The sequence below is a fragment of the Elgaria multicarinata genome, chromosome 5 (assembly GCF_023053635.1).
Source record: "Elgaria multicarinata webbii isolate HBS135686 ecotype San Diego chromosome 5, rElgMul1.1.pri, whole genome shotgun sequence".
Taxonomy (NCBI): domain Eukaryota; kingdom Metazoa; phylum Chordata; class Lepidosauria; order Squamata; family Anguidae; genus Elgaria; species Elgaria multicarinata.
The window spans coordinates 93,129,287-93,143,370 of NC_086175.1; the positions used below are offsets into that span (position 1 = coordinate 93,129,287).

Consider the following 14,084-nt stretch of genomic DNA (forward strand, 5'->3'; position numbering starts at 1 on the left):
CAGAAAGCTCTGGCATGGGCTGGTCCATGAAGTCACGAAGAGTCGGAAGCGACTGAACAAATAAACAACAAATCAAAACCTAATACTCATGCAGCTTTTAAACATTTAATCAGTTTACACCCATCTGCTGAAAAGGAAATATTGGAGTCTGGTTTTCACACAAACTTGGATTTCCTTACACAATGGTGTAAAATAACGAATCTATAGTCAAGCATGTGATTTCAAATGAGTTGGTTTTTATTCATGGTGTAAAAGGTGTGTTTAAATGAAATTTGCACATACAAACATACAGTCCATAACAAAGGAGCTCTAACAACACATTGTTAAAATGTGACAATTTGCAAAGTTCCAGAATGCTCTGTTGCACATCTGTAGCTTCCTCGGTTTTTCTTTAATACAAGGGCTGCTTTGTAGCTACAATGGGCAAGGGCATTCAGAACTGCCCCTGATTTAATAGTATTGGGAAGCCTCTGATTTGTATAGATAATCTTCTATGTGCACAAATTCTGAGCAAAGAAGTGTAAAAAGTCAGATCTTACTGTTACAAGAAACGTATATAAACTCAATGGGAAAATCTTCGCATACATTTTCTTTAAATTACATTCAGACTTTAATTTCTTGCAGTTTTTGATCTTGGAATAAATAATTCATTTGATATTACTATGGATTCAAACAAAGTATTCCATGAAGAAAACCACCATAATTTTGGATACAATTCCATTTAAAACATGAGACCAAAACACAGATGCCCCAATCTAACAGGAAGAAATGCATGTTCAAATGATGTGTTCTCGTTTTCTCAAACTCTGAAATTCATTCTAGGAATTGTGGCTGTGCACATGAAACCCCAGAGTCCATGGATTATTACTAATAATTTGTTGTGGGGGGTGTTAGTTCAGTCCCGCTCTGCCCTGCCACATGGAAACATAATTAGTACAGAACTATTCCAAAGACTGGCTGCAGTTCACTACACAAAGCAAGCTTCTGGAATTCTTTTCCCACTTGGGGAAACACGAATACAGCACCCATATGCATGTATGTCTTCCTGGTCGATCAGGGCAAAACACAATATCAACATTTTAACAGCTAGGCAATTTGTGAGGCAAGTAACATGCAAAGTGTATTGCTGTTGCAAAAAGATGACATTCGTAAGTATGTCCTGCTTAGGAATATAGCTATGAGCTTTAATATTTCAAAATAGTTTTGTTAACCAAATAGTTCTGTTAAAAACAAACAAGATGCTAGAAAAATATAAAAATAGTTAAAATGTATAGTTTGTACTTTCCCCCCATTTGAACATGCATATATTTTACAAAAAACAACAAAAGAACCCTTGAAGTATTGAATATAGAAATACATGAAGTCAAACTGAAAAACAGTCCGTAGGTCTGCACAGTTAAGTTGCATTTGGTCTTGAAAGTGTTCTTCAGGGTTATAACTTTCATTTCCAGCAAGGAAACCAAGTGAGAAGCCTTGCTCTTATTTCCCAAGAGTTCTACTTAAACAAGTTTTCTCATTCCACATTAACCCTGAAGAGCAGCTGGTGAGTCAAGAAGGAAATAGGATAGGTATGTTCATGAGGACCGTCTTCGCTGCTAAGATCCCAAGGCAATTGTAGTGTCCTTGCCTATCATGTGTCTCTTCAAATAAGAAAAAGAGTATCTAATATAGGTCTTCCATTTACATGGCTCGTGCTTTATTAAAGCTGCCACATGACTGCTAGTTAAGAAATGACATCGTGGGTATCGCTGTTAGGTCTTTGTCGTATAGTCAGTGGAGGCAGTGGCTTTCCGTAGAAATCTAACACACACATTAGAAAAGAAGCCAAGTTAAGCATATATTACACCATCTCCCTAGCTATTCTTTTGGAGAAGAGCAATAGTAGTATGGAATTGTCTGCTAATTTAACAAGTGTGGGGAAACTTGGGAGTTCTGATATTACAATTTTCCTTCACTGGAGTAGAAATACAATCCACATTATCTCAAAACAGAATATTGGGCCTGTTCAGACAACACACTAAGCCATGGTTAGACCGCTAACCCTTTTGCAGCAGTGAGCGTGTTTAAACCATGGTTATGTAGCCACCATGGTTAGGAATGGTTCACATGGCACACTAAGCCATAATGTTTACCTCAAAATGCTTAACTACCGTGGCTTAGCATAGAATAAACAGGGTCACTGGAAGCTGTACGTCTGCCTGATTTAGAATGTAATTTATGCTTTTATCTGTCTTTAACACTTTCTGATAGTACATGATTTTATCATGGGAATAACTTGCAGAAGGAAAAGGCTAACACCTGAAACAGTTCTAGAATTTCAGAACAGCTCAACCCACAGGGACTCTATCCATGCATAAAAGCTAACTCAGTGAACGGAACCCTTGACTTCACTATAATTGAATGTGTCAGCAGAAAATCATAATGTATTAAAAGACATCTAATAATGTATAGTCAAATTAATTTGAAGAAAGGAGAGGAGAAATATCTAAATGTATCTAAATCCAAATGGGTGAGATGCTATATTCTTATTATAAGTACTCTACCAAACTACTATTGCTGCCACCACTATCACCTTCTCCTCCTTCACAGACAGGAGAAGAGCTCTTCATAGTATGAAGAGCCCAAGTTCACCAGAGGCAATATGGAAACGGAAAGGGAACATTTCAGGAGGTCATTGCCTAACAAGCAGCTACCCTCTTCTCTTCTTTCCACAATACCCCAGCCAACTATGAAGCAGCAGTAAAGCATATTAGGGATCTAAAATGGATTCCCTTGACAGTGGTGTGGTTTAGTGGTGCTGGTGCCAGAACTGTTTGTACTCTTCTAAATCAGGTATTTGGGACAACACAATGTGTTTCCTGACAAGAAAAGAAGACACCAGTGCCAAATTACTAATTATTGCTAGGTGAAAATCTAAACATCCGTCTTAAACAAAACACTTAAAAAACAGAGGCATAATACATGCAGGCTTAGTACATGCAAAATTATAAAGTTAGAAAAAGAAAAATATTGGTTCATATGCTCAGCAGGAAACAGATAGAGAACAGGAAAAGTGAATGCAAGCAGCGTTAAGGATCTTTTTTTTTTGACTGTCCGTGACACTGAAAATAGATCAAGCTATATATCTCTCACCGCTTCAACTTTGATTTAGTTTGACAAGACCATTAAATATTTTTTCCATACAATAGCTCTATGTGTAAATATAATTGACACTGTTAAGGCTGTCTGGACCTCTTCAGCTGAGAAAAGCTAATACATTTTGGTCTATTGCATGAAGTAAAGTATTTTCATAAATATTTGCTATATTTTCCCCCCAAGTGCAAAACACATATGAAGCCAGTGGCTAAACCTTTTGGGTTAATTAATAAAACTATACTGATACATAAAGCCCAACTCTTTCTTCTTCTTTTTCATTGAAAGGGCAGAATTGTGAAATGGCCTGACTGAAAGTTATCATTTTTGTTTAAAAGGAATGTGAAGTATGTAAAGTTGACACAATAATTTAGTCATTATGTCAAGCATTTCATTTTGTGTGTGTGTGTGATTCTTTTTAAGTGCCTAGACCATAGGGAAACTAGCTCCTAAAGCTGAAATGTCCTAGAATGCCCACTTTATAGCAGTAGTTCCTAAGCTGTGGTTAGTGGCCCATAGTAGTGCCATTAAAGCTATGTTAAATTACTCTCAAGTGGCATGCAGATTCTATTGCATCCTCTGAGATCCAAGTCCTGGCATTTCCAAGTGAAATGCAGGCAAGAATGCAAGGAGCTCCATACAAGATTATGAGCATTATTAACTGTATTCCTTGAGTCAATCTGGGAATCAAACCTACAAGGACAGGGCTAGGCAACCTAGTTCCTTCAAGATGGTTTGGACTACAATGCCCATCATCTCTGACCACTGGCCATGTTGGCTGGGAGTGGGAGCGGGGCTGAGGCTATAGGGGTGAATGACACCTGTATTTTTATGTTAGCAAATTTACCAACTTGAGTTACTATGTGGAATAAGGAATATTTTTGCACCAGAAAATTTCCATTTCACTTTTTACATGTGAAAAAGTGAGAGACAGTAACTTAGGGATCATGTCCAAGGATAGACATCTTTTGATTCTCATTCCTTTGCTCCAGCCACAAATCAGGCTGCCTTGCTATGAGCAAAGAGAACGTAATCACAAACACAAGCCCTTCCCTCTCCTCCCTACCTCTTTAGTTCTGCCTTTCTCTTGCTTTCTTCTCGTTATACGCCTTAAAAAGAAAGATGGATTTTATTAAACAAATTTGTTGAAAGCCATACTACACATTTGTTATATTAGAATACATAACAGTTGTGCTTACCAACACAACTATCTTAAAATTTTTTTATATATATATATATATATATATATATATATATATATATATATATATATTTTTTCAAAAAAACCCAACTAATTTTGCAAACATAAAGCAAATTGCCTTCATATACAAATCTAACTAGCCCAGTATTATATACTCTGCCTGGCAGCTCAGTCTAGGGTCTCTCGGCATGGATTTTTCTCAGTCTTTTCTGCCAGAGATCCGTTAACTAGACGTTCTAGAGAGTGAGTAGAACCTTATGCATGCAAAGCATGTGCTCAACCACTGAACTATGGACCACAGAGCTCTTAGAAATACTGCCAAACAGGAAGGCTCCTTCAAGCAATTTTGACATACTACAGTACAGCAGCATGTAAATGCCTTGCAATAATGACCTTGAATTAATTTTCCCTAGTACCCACTTAGGAATAAGAGGAGGGCAGGGAGGCAGCTAGAGAGAACTTTGTATATTTTGAAAAGAATTGGATCCTTTCATGTACTGTCAATAAGATTCACAGCAAAACTCTATTTTAAATACATAAGGTTCTGTGGTAAAAATATACACTATTTGCACGTAGCAATTTCTCCTTTGTCTCAGAAAAATAGCTGCAGACTATGCATACAAGGTTCCTCTGCCTTTCTAACTAAAACAGGTTTTTTTTCTACACTCCACCTTGTAAAATTTAGCAATTGGTTTACCTAACCTTTAGGATTTTATTGATATTTGTGGATATAAAACTTACTTCTAATTTTCCTCTAAACTGTACCAAACTAAGCCATTTTTAGTATTACATGGAATCTGTTACAATAAGGGGGTTGTTGTTTAATCGTAAATCATGGTAAAGTTAAATCATGATAAATCTGTATTGGAGCAAACAGAATGAAGCAAATAGTTAATAAGCAAGACAAAGCCTATGCTTTGCTTCAAATAGAAAAAGACTAGGAAAAAGCATTGATCTTTTTAAACATTTGAAGCAGGATTAGTGGAAATGAAAGAAATAGCCAACATGCAGAATGGAATAAGTTTCTGAGGACAATTGTGATTTCCTCTGAAATTACCATTACGACGAGTTTCACCAAGAGGTTCAAGTTTTCGAATTCTGTTAACTTTAGGAGTTTCCCATCCAACTACAGGGGGAAAAAAATCAAAGAGCAACACCATATTGTCAAACAGAAAATCTAGTGATGCAGACATTCATCTTTGTAAAGATGGATGAAAACATCTAGGCTTTTGGGGAGAAATTCACAATATAAAAGCAAGTGGATTGAAAATTCCATTTTAAAACAAATTGCCCAGCGTGAGAAAGAACGTTTAAAGGGCCATTTAGTCCAGCTCTGTCTCCAACAGAAGCCAGTGAAATTTACCAGGGAAACTCAAAGCAGGGTATGAAGGAAACATTCCTGTTTTCTCACAGACATCTGATGAACACATAAGAGTTGATATTCAAATGTAATCAGACATGTAACATCTTTAAAGATGGAGGCTTCCTTCTTAATGATCATGGTTAGTGATAGAAATTAATTATCTCTTAATTATGTCCTGCATTATTATTTCCTTTGTACACAGTAATATATTCATATGTACTACAAATCAATTTGATTAAGTGATCCCCAAATTCTAGCATTTTGACAGAGAAAGGAAAAACAAACACCCTCTTGGTCTCTGAACATTATTCCTAATGTTGTGAACCTCTTTTTTTATAGATCCCTTTAGTTGTTATTGTTGGGATGTTTTTTGAAAATGAAAAAAAATATCAGTACAGGTTACAATCCTATGCACACTTAATTGGGAGTAAGTCCACCTCACATCAGTGAGTTGTACTTTTGATTAAGCATTCATAAGATTGGGCATTTCATGCACTGATTTAAAAACTGAATCCCCTCCACCCCTACGTATACAAACTCTGATACAATAAATGTTATGAGTTATCAGTACTTTGTTTGGCAGTATATAATTTTAAAAGATCCAGTAGGTATGGCATGTTTTTAATAATATCAATTTAAATGTTTATTTTAATGAAACCCACAGCAAAAGCTACCTCCTTCTTATTTTAAAATGGATCCCAGTTAGAAATGTAGGTGATGATTCAGGTTGTTACCCCATATGATTCAAGATCTGTAAAGCCATGTTTATATAGTACAAGAGTGATATATTGAATGGGAACGGTATAGAAAAAAAGCAATTAATGGACTTATGATACATATTTGGGTTATTCACCTGCTTTTGTCACAACTTTGTTCCAAACAAGAAGGAAGTACAATCTGTTTGAATAAACCTGGGAAGCTGAATCCTTTTCTGTAAGGTAGCTACTCAAAAGAAAGCAAGGAGTACTAGCTCAAGATTTTATAGGAACCTCATCAAGGAATAAAGCATCAGAACAGCACATAGTCACCTTAAACCCGAAAATGGAGACACCATTTGGCAGAATGTAGAAAGTATTTTATTTACAATAGATGTTTCTAGTTCTAGAACATCTATCTGGTCTACCATACCTGGGGAATAAAATCTCCCATGAGACGACTTAGCTTTCCTTAGTAAACAAAAAGACTTGAAGGAATTCTAATGTAACAGAAATACTACCAGAGTATTTTTTACTGTGTACAAGGAAATCCAAAAGCAGCTGCTTTATACTTGTATCTGTTTATTATAAAATATCTGTTTATTATGAAGAAAGCCATGTGAAATCTACTTTTTCTATGCTCGAAAATTCACTACAGCGTGCAGAAACTGACATACAGGTAGTTCTAATGATTTTTTTATTCACCTGGTGCAAGAGGTGCTACTGGCGTAGGATGCGGGGAAACAGTCTCTTCGGTATTGGCTGGTTCTACTCGATGACTCCTTTTTAATTTCAGTTTCTTTGCTTTCTTTTTACTGTTTTCTACAGGAAACATAAATAACACTGGTCATAAAGCATCTAGCATTTGAACAACAAACTTTATTTATTTATTTAATGAATTTTTATCCTGCCTTCTCAATATAAACATTTCCAGGGTGGCTTACTGTATCAAATATTAAACGTAATAAAATCTTTAAAACTACAATAAAATAGGAAAACACAAACTGTAGCATTAAAACAATTATATCAGCAGTTAAAATACATTTTTGGTTGACACTGAAAGGATATCAGCACGAGGACTAGGTAAGCCTCCCGAGGGAGAACATTTCACAAGAAGATGTCACAATCAAGAAGACCATCTACACACAGCCGTTACTTGCTTCATGGACGTGGCCCTGATAGAGCAAATGAAGAGAAATTCCAGACTTCTAGCCCAATCATTCTGAGACTGCCAAGAGATTTGGAGAAGTGGGACGGGCTAGTATTTATAGATTCTTACATTTAGGGCCATGAAACTCAACCTACCTGTCCCCAAATTCAAGGTAGCATTATCACCAGAGTCAAGACTTTCTGAGATTTGCTGGTCATTCTCATCTTCATGTTCCAACCGTTGCGTTAGGGCAGATTTATAGTTTTCTACCAGTCTGCAGTCATTTGATTGCTGGCTGTTCAGGCTCTGAGCATCCATTCGCTCCTGATCTATTTTAGGTTTCAAGGCAATAGCATCCTTCTCATTCTCTTCCCGCTGCCTCTTCTTCTCCTTTTCAATTTTCTTTTCATTCTAACAATGCACAGAAAAAAATGTAATTTTAGTGAAGCAGTGTGGCAGGCTGAATATTTTTGGAGGAGCAGGAGGGGAGAGAACATGGGAAATCAACAAGGAAACCTAGAGAAGATACTCTACAAGGATTATTGAAACAGATTTTGCATATGAAATGTTTTACAAGTTGTTTTTACAAGTCATCGTTCATTTTTACAGCACATAGTAAGCACAGTATTTTATTGTTATCTCATTCATTTTCACAATAAGCATGTGGATAAAGGGGGAAAACTCTACTCCAAGCCAGTTCACAGTCAGCTTGGGATTTGTATTCTGGTCTCCACACCGTCTTTCCCACTAGACCAGAGATCATCAATATTATAAACTGAATTAAGCCTCAGATATAGAAGGTTTAAATCTTGAATTAATATTCAGTTTCTCTACTCTTAGGAAGGATCTGCTATATACAACTTTACATTTTAATTGTGTTTAAATGTCAGGTATTTTAAAGCTCAGCTGTACAAATATTTTCTGTGTCCCTAATTCAGTCCTCCTATATGTACATACAGATTACTGGGTGATTCCATCAACAAATCACTGTGTATAATGTACTCAGCATATGTAATATAGCTTCTCCCATGCTGGGAATGCTAAGCCTTTAATCACTTACATTGATTTGGGAAGCCTAGCAGCTGACATCCCCCTCTCCCCAATATATGCTTCTTACTCCAAAAAAGTTGAGCTAAAAGATATCACAGATATGAAGCCAGTTACATCTCTCCCTAAGATCTATGCTTTTACTAAGGCCTTTGGCTCCTGGAGGAGGGAAGAATCCAGAACAGTTTAAGGAAGCTGGTTTTAATGCAGCTCTTTCCTTGTTTTGTCGAGGCTTTTGTGATATAGCTCATGTGATTACCTTGAACAAACTTGGAAAGACAGGAGTACAGATATATTTAATCAAACAAATAGAAATAAAGTATATCCAAAATTGTATTAATTTAAAACAGGAATGGGGAACATGTGATCCTTCAGATGTTATTGGACTGCAACTCCAATCACCCCTTACCATTGGCTATGCTGGCTAGGGCTCATGGAAGTTGCAGTCCAACATCTGCAGGGCCACACATTCCCTGCTCCAATTTTAAGTATTTACAGGCTCTCTCAAGGCAGTTTCCAAAAACGAATGTGCAATATAAATTTGGTGGCTAACCTGTTTAATGGGTAGCACAACTGGTGTGGCAGCAGAGGTTGATGGCACTCTTGGAAAGGCAGCAGAGTCTACGGTTCTAACCACTGCATAAAGCTGATTGTGTGCTTTTGTTTGTGTTACCTGAATGAGGCTGATCTCCAGCTCAATGTATGGGCTGGGAGGAGGGCAGCATATGTATTGTAATGTGACATATTTAACAGTTTAGGCGTAACTCTTGGAACATTTGTCAAACAAACTGGCCACCATTGTCTTAACAAATTACTGAAAATATTATATTAACTACACTTTCAAAATCTGAAGCATGGGTATCAGGAAACAAATCCTGTTGAAAATCAAAGAGAATGACTTCAGAGTAAACATGGTGAGAATCATTTTGCAAGTTCCTCCCTGAAAATTCTGTATACCAGAATCTATTTATTTTAAGATTAGCTTAGGTAAATGCTGATTTAATATTGGCAAAGACAGCTGCTGATCTGTAACTCCACAGATGTTGCCTATTAAAGGGAAGAATGAGCTGGAAGAATTATTTTTAATTAACTGTGACTCTAAATCTATTATACTCAGACTATTATTATTATTATTATTATTATTATTATTATTATTATTATTATTATATCCTGCCTTTTGTCCAATGCTGGGCCTCAAGGCAGCATTACAAAATTTAAAATATATACATTTAAAACCTATAAATAGTAATATACGAAGTTAAAAATATATTAAATATATTCCAATACATTTAAAACGACAGTTTAATAGTCCTTGGCACAGACAGAGGTCCCAATTATTCACCAAAGGCCTGTCTCCTAACACATTGGAACAAAAAAGTCTTTGCCTGTCTCCTAACACATCAAGGAGGGAGCCAGTCTAGCTTGCCTGGGAAGAGAGTTCCAGAGCACTGGAGCAGCCACCAAGAAGGCTCTCTCCCGCGTTCACACCAGGCATGCCTGTGATGGTGGTGGGACTGAGAGAAGGGTTTCCCCTGAAGATCTGAAAGCACGGGCAGGCTTGTAAGGGAGAATACGATCTTTCAGATAACCTGGACCTGAGCTGTATAGGGCTTTATAGGTCATAACCAGCACTTTGAATTGTGCCCAGAAACAAACTGGAAGCCAGAGGAGCTGTTTTAACAGGGGAGTTGTATGCTCCCTGTAACTAGCCCCAGTCAACACTCTGGCTGCAGCTCTTTGAACCAGCTGAAGTTTCGGAGCACTCTTTAAAGGCAGTCCCACATAGAGCACGTTACAATAATCCAATCGGGATGTAACTAAGGCATGTGTCACTGTGGCCAGGTCCAACATCTCTAGGAACGGGCACAGTTGATGCACTAACTTTAACTGTGTAAATGCACTCCTGGCCACTGCCGAAACCTGGGCATCCAGGCTCAGGGCTGAATCCAGGATTACACCCAAGCTGCGGATCTGTGTCTTCAGGGGGAGTGTAACCACATCCAGCACAAGCTGAATCTCAGATCTACTACCAAATAGTCGCAAACTGTGGTTTACCAGAAACATTTTTTTATATACACCTGAGTGTTCCAATACCTCAGTGATTACAGTTGAGATAGGTTGGAATGGGTTGCCAATTACTAGGTCAGAATCCGCTTCATCCAAAATGCTCCTTCCTTCACGGTCAGCTTCTTCTTTTTCCTTCTGTTCCCTTTGTTATAGTTTATAAAAAAAGAGGAAAAGAGGATGGAAAATTTGAGATGAACACAAATTCAAAGGCAATGCTTTTTAGGTTATTGTTCCTTAGCATACTACAAGTGTTTAAAGTACTCCACATACATTAAGGCAATAATCCTTACAACTCCCTTGCAATGTAGGCAAGTGCAGGCATGGAACACTTACTCACTGTAACATCATACAGACCGAGCTGCTTGGCTTATTAGTTTTGTTAAATAGTGTATTATTTATTAAACTTTATTGCATATTAGCTGCATGGGCCATTCGCAAACAGATGAGACAATAACATACCCACCGTGAGCTTGCCACTAGCCAGCAAAAGTGCTACAAAAAAGAGAGTTAATAGGATAACAATCATCCAGGTTATAATTACAATGTTAATCAACATATAATATTGGTTATTAGAGTTTAATCGTTTGAGTCAATCAATAGTTTCTGGACCTCCATCGCCCGGTGTACAAACGTGGCAGTCCTAAATGATGTATAGTAGTCTGTACCAACCAAAAGTGTTTGAACTACACCTTTAGATGACATGAAGTTAAACCTGGGAATTAAAGGCTCAAGGTAATGTTTCCTCAGCTCCGCATACCTTGGGCACTCAACTAGGAGATGAATCATATCCTCAGCTTTAGGGCAGCCTGCTGGGCAATCTACATTGGTGCTAGGGTGGTTTTTATAGCGCGCCTTCACCTCCATCAGCTGGAGTGAATTTAACCTGCACCGAGTAAATAGCCATCTCAGCTCTTGTGGCATTTCAGAAGTTAAATATAGGGGAGCCTTTCCCGGAGCAGTAATGATACTTTTATAGAGCTCATTTGAACGGCTCACATCGACCGCTGCCATAGATGTCTGAATATTACAGTCATACAGCCTTCTAGAAATCTCATCTTTGGCCCCGTCAAACCCCCTCGTAAGGAGGAATGCTTGCGAGAAGCCCAATTTGGAGACAGAGTGTCTCATCCTGTCTGCCCATGAATCCTTCCCCATATCGTCATATGTGGACAGCACCAATAATGAGGCCAACTGAAACACTATCTTTAACCAGAAGGATATTGCTGCTTTTAGAGTCAATGTATGGATTGAATGGCATGCAGTTTCCAGTCGGACAATATCCTTAGATGTAGATCTGGGAACTCCGAGGGCCCTAGGTAGAAATTTATGCTGTACTACTGCTAATGGTGTGATATCTGCATGGGCCCAAATGGGCGCTCCATACAGAATCTCAGGGAATAAGTTGCTTTTAAACAGTTGTCCGCCTGCACCAGCTGTGAAGCGGAAAACAGCGTTAGCTGTTAAATTGGCCGCTGAGGCTGCTGCACCCAAATGCTCAGACCAGGATCCGGAGCTTGAAATGTTACTCCTAAGCATTTATATTTATTCACCTGATCAATCGGGTGACTATCTAGCTGCCAATGGTATACTTTCCTCCTTTTCCCAAAACCAAGATTTTGGTTTTATTGTAATTGACCTGAAGGGCTTCATTCTTACAATATACGCTTAGCGCTCTCAACATTCTACACATTCCCACTTGCGTATGTGAAAAGAGAATAGCGTCATCTGCATACAGTAGCACCGAAATGTTCCTATCCTTTAAGCGGGGTGGATAGAAGTCACGACTAGTTAGGGTAGGGATAATATTGTTTAAATATAGATTGAATAAAAGGGGAGCTGGCAGACATCCCTGACAAATTCCTTTATTGGTAGGGATGGGGTCTGATAGATCACCATCCGTGGAGGTTCTCACGCATAAGCTAGAGTTTTGGTGCAGCCCCTGTATTCTCCTGAGTAACCTCTGGTCAATGTTTAAGAGTGATAGCCTCCGCCAAAGGTGGGGACGGGGTATAGAGTCAGAAGCCGCTCTGAAGTCTACAAATGTTGCAAAAAGTGAGTGATAAGGAGGGGCTGTATATTTCCCTACTAGGTGTTTTAGTAAGAAGCAGTGGTCTATTGTAGATCTGCCACTTTGAAAGCCTGCTTGTTCTTCAGCCAGGAGGTTTTCTCCAGCCACCCATAATTCCAGCTTATCTAGAAGATGTCTTGCATATAGTTATTAGTTTTATTTTTTAAATATTTTACAAGGGCTTTCCAATACATTATCTACATAGATTAGATACATGACCTACATTCCTGGACACCAGAACAAGAATGGTAATCAGAAAAAGAAAACACAAAGGTCCCATAAATTCTTTACACATGTTACCTTTAAAAAAAAGCCTTCTACCCAAGAGAGAGTAACTATGGCCATAGCTAGACCTAAGGTTTATTCCTGGATCGTTCAGGGGTCAAACCTGTTCATCTAGGTGACACACAGGGGATCCAGTGCTCAGGCAGGGGCGAACCCTGGATGATCCCAGAATAAACCTTAGGTCTAGCTGTGGCCTCTATCTAAGGAAATTTGGGGAGGGGCGAAGGGGGAAAGACAGGGGTAAAATGATTTGAGAAGGAATTCATACTATTATCAAAATCTTATTCTCTCTCTTATAATCTTAAAAGCCTCTTCAAATTCTCTACAAAGCCTTCCTCAAAGCAAGCAAAGTGGTCCCAAACGTATGCAGTCATGGAAATAATTTGATATTGTGCAATCTTACCAAAACAGACTTTATCTACAAGGTTACCCAGTTAAAACAGATAAATGCCATGCCCATTCATTAGAGAAACCTATCAAGACAGATGGTTGAGCACCCAACAACAGATTCTCTACACTGAGCCCCATAAATGCAATGTTTATGCACTGCTTTTGAAAGCTTAGAAATTGTACTGCAGTATACTGATTAAGTGTAACTGAAACTCTATACTTCATAATGGTATTTCAATCTAACGCATGAACAGTACACCCTGTGCTGGATAAAATGCAAAACAATGGAATAAACAGACATGCCAAGGAACTGTGGATTAAAAACATTGAGAAATTAAAATTAAAATAATCTCGTGAGTCAGTCCATGAAGTCATTTATGCTTGTTTTTATTCTGGAATGAGGTACACATCTATCAAAACAACAAGGAGTGTTAGACGGTGACAGTGAATCTGAATCCAGCCCTCCATTCCTGCATGAGAAAGCAAGTACAACTCTTGCCCCAGAATAACAGCTTCAGCTCAAAGATAATTTTGAGTTTTGTTGAAGCCAAATTCATTTTGATGACTTCCACCACAATTTATTCTGAAAAAGTATACTGACCAAAAGTCCAATATTACAAGCATATTTATTTTCTAGTTCAGTAAAAAAAAAAAAGTAACTTTAACACAATGAGTAAAGATTCATC

The 14,084-nt window shown here is 38.0% G+C and overlaps 1 protein-coding gene across 2 annotated transcripts in view; it reads right to left on the reverse strand.

The window, feature by feature from the left end:
- Positions 1–216: 216 nt before the first annotated feature.
- The window catches only part of ARL13B (ADP ribosylation factor like GTPase 13B), a 56,451-nt gene continuing 42,583 nt past the window's right edge, over positions 217–14,084 (reverse strand). The window contains exons 7-12 of one of the 2 annotated variants that reach the window (XM_063126822.1): positions 10,683–10,797; positions 7,697–7,952; positions 7,097–7,213; positions 5,391–5,459; positions 4,199–4,241; positions 1,714–1,800 (exon numbers count right to left, since the gene is read on the reverse strand). In XM_063126822.1, the coding sequence (XP_062982892.1) occupies positions 4,234–4,241; positions 5,391–5,459; positions 7,097–7,213; positions 7,697–7,952; positions 10,683–10,797 (565 nt within the window). In that variant the 3' untranslated portion in view covers positions 1,714–1,800; positions 4,199–4,233. Of the gene's footprint in view, positions 1,801–4,198; positions 4,242–5,390; positions 5,460–7,096; positions 7,214–7,696; positions 7,953–10,682; positions 10,798–14,084 lie in introns of both variants that reach the window. The other variant, XM_063126821.1, reaches the window with a different exon arrangement.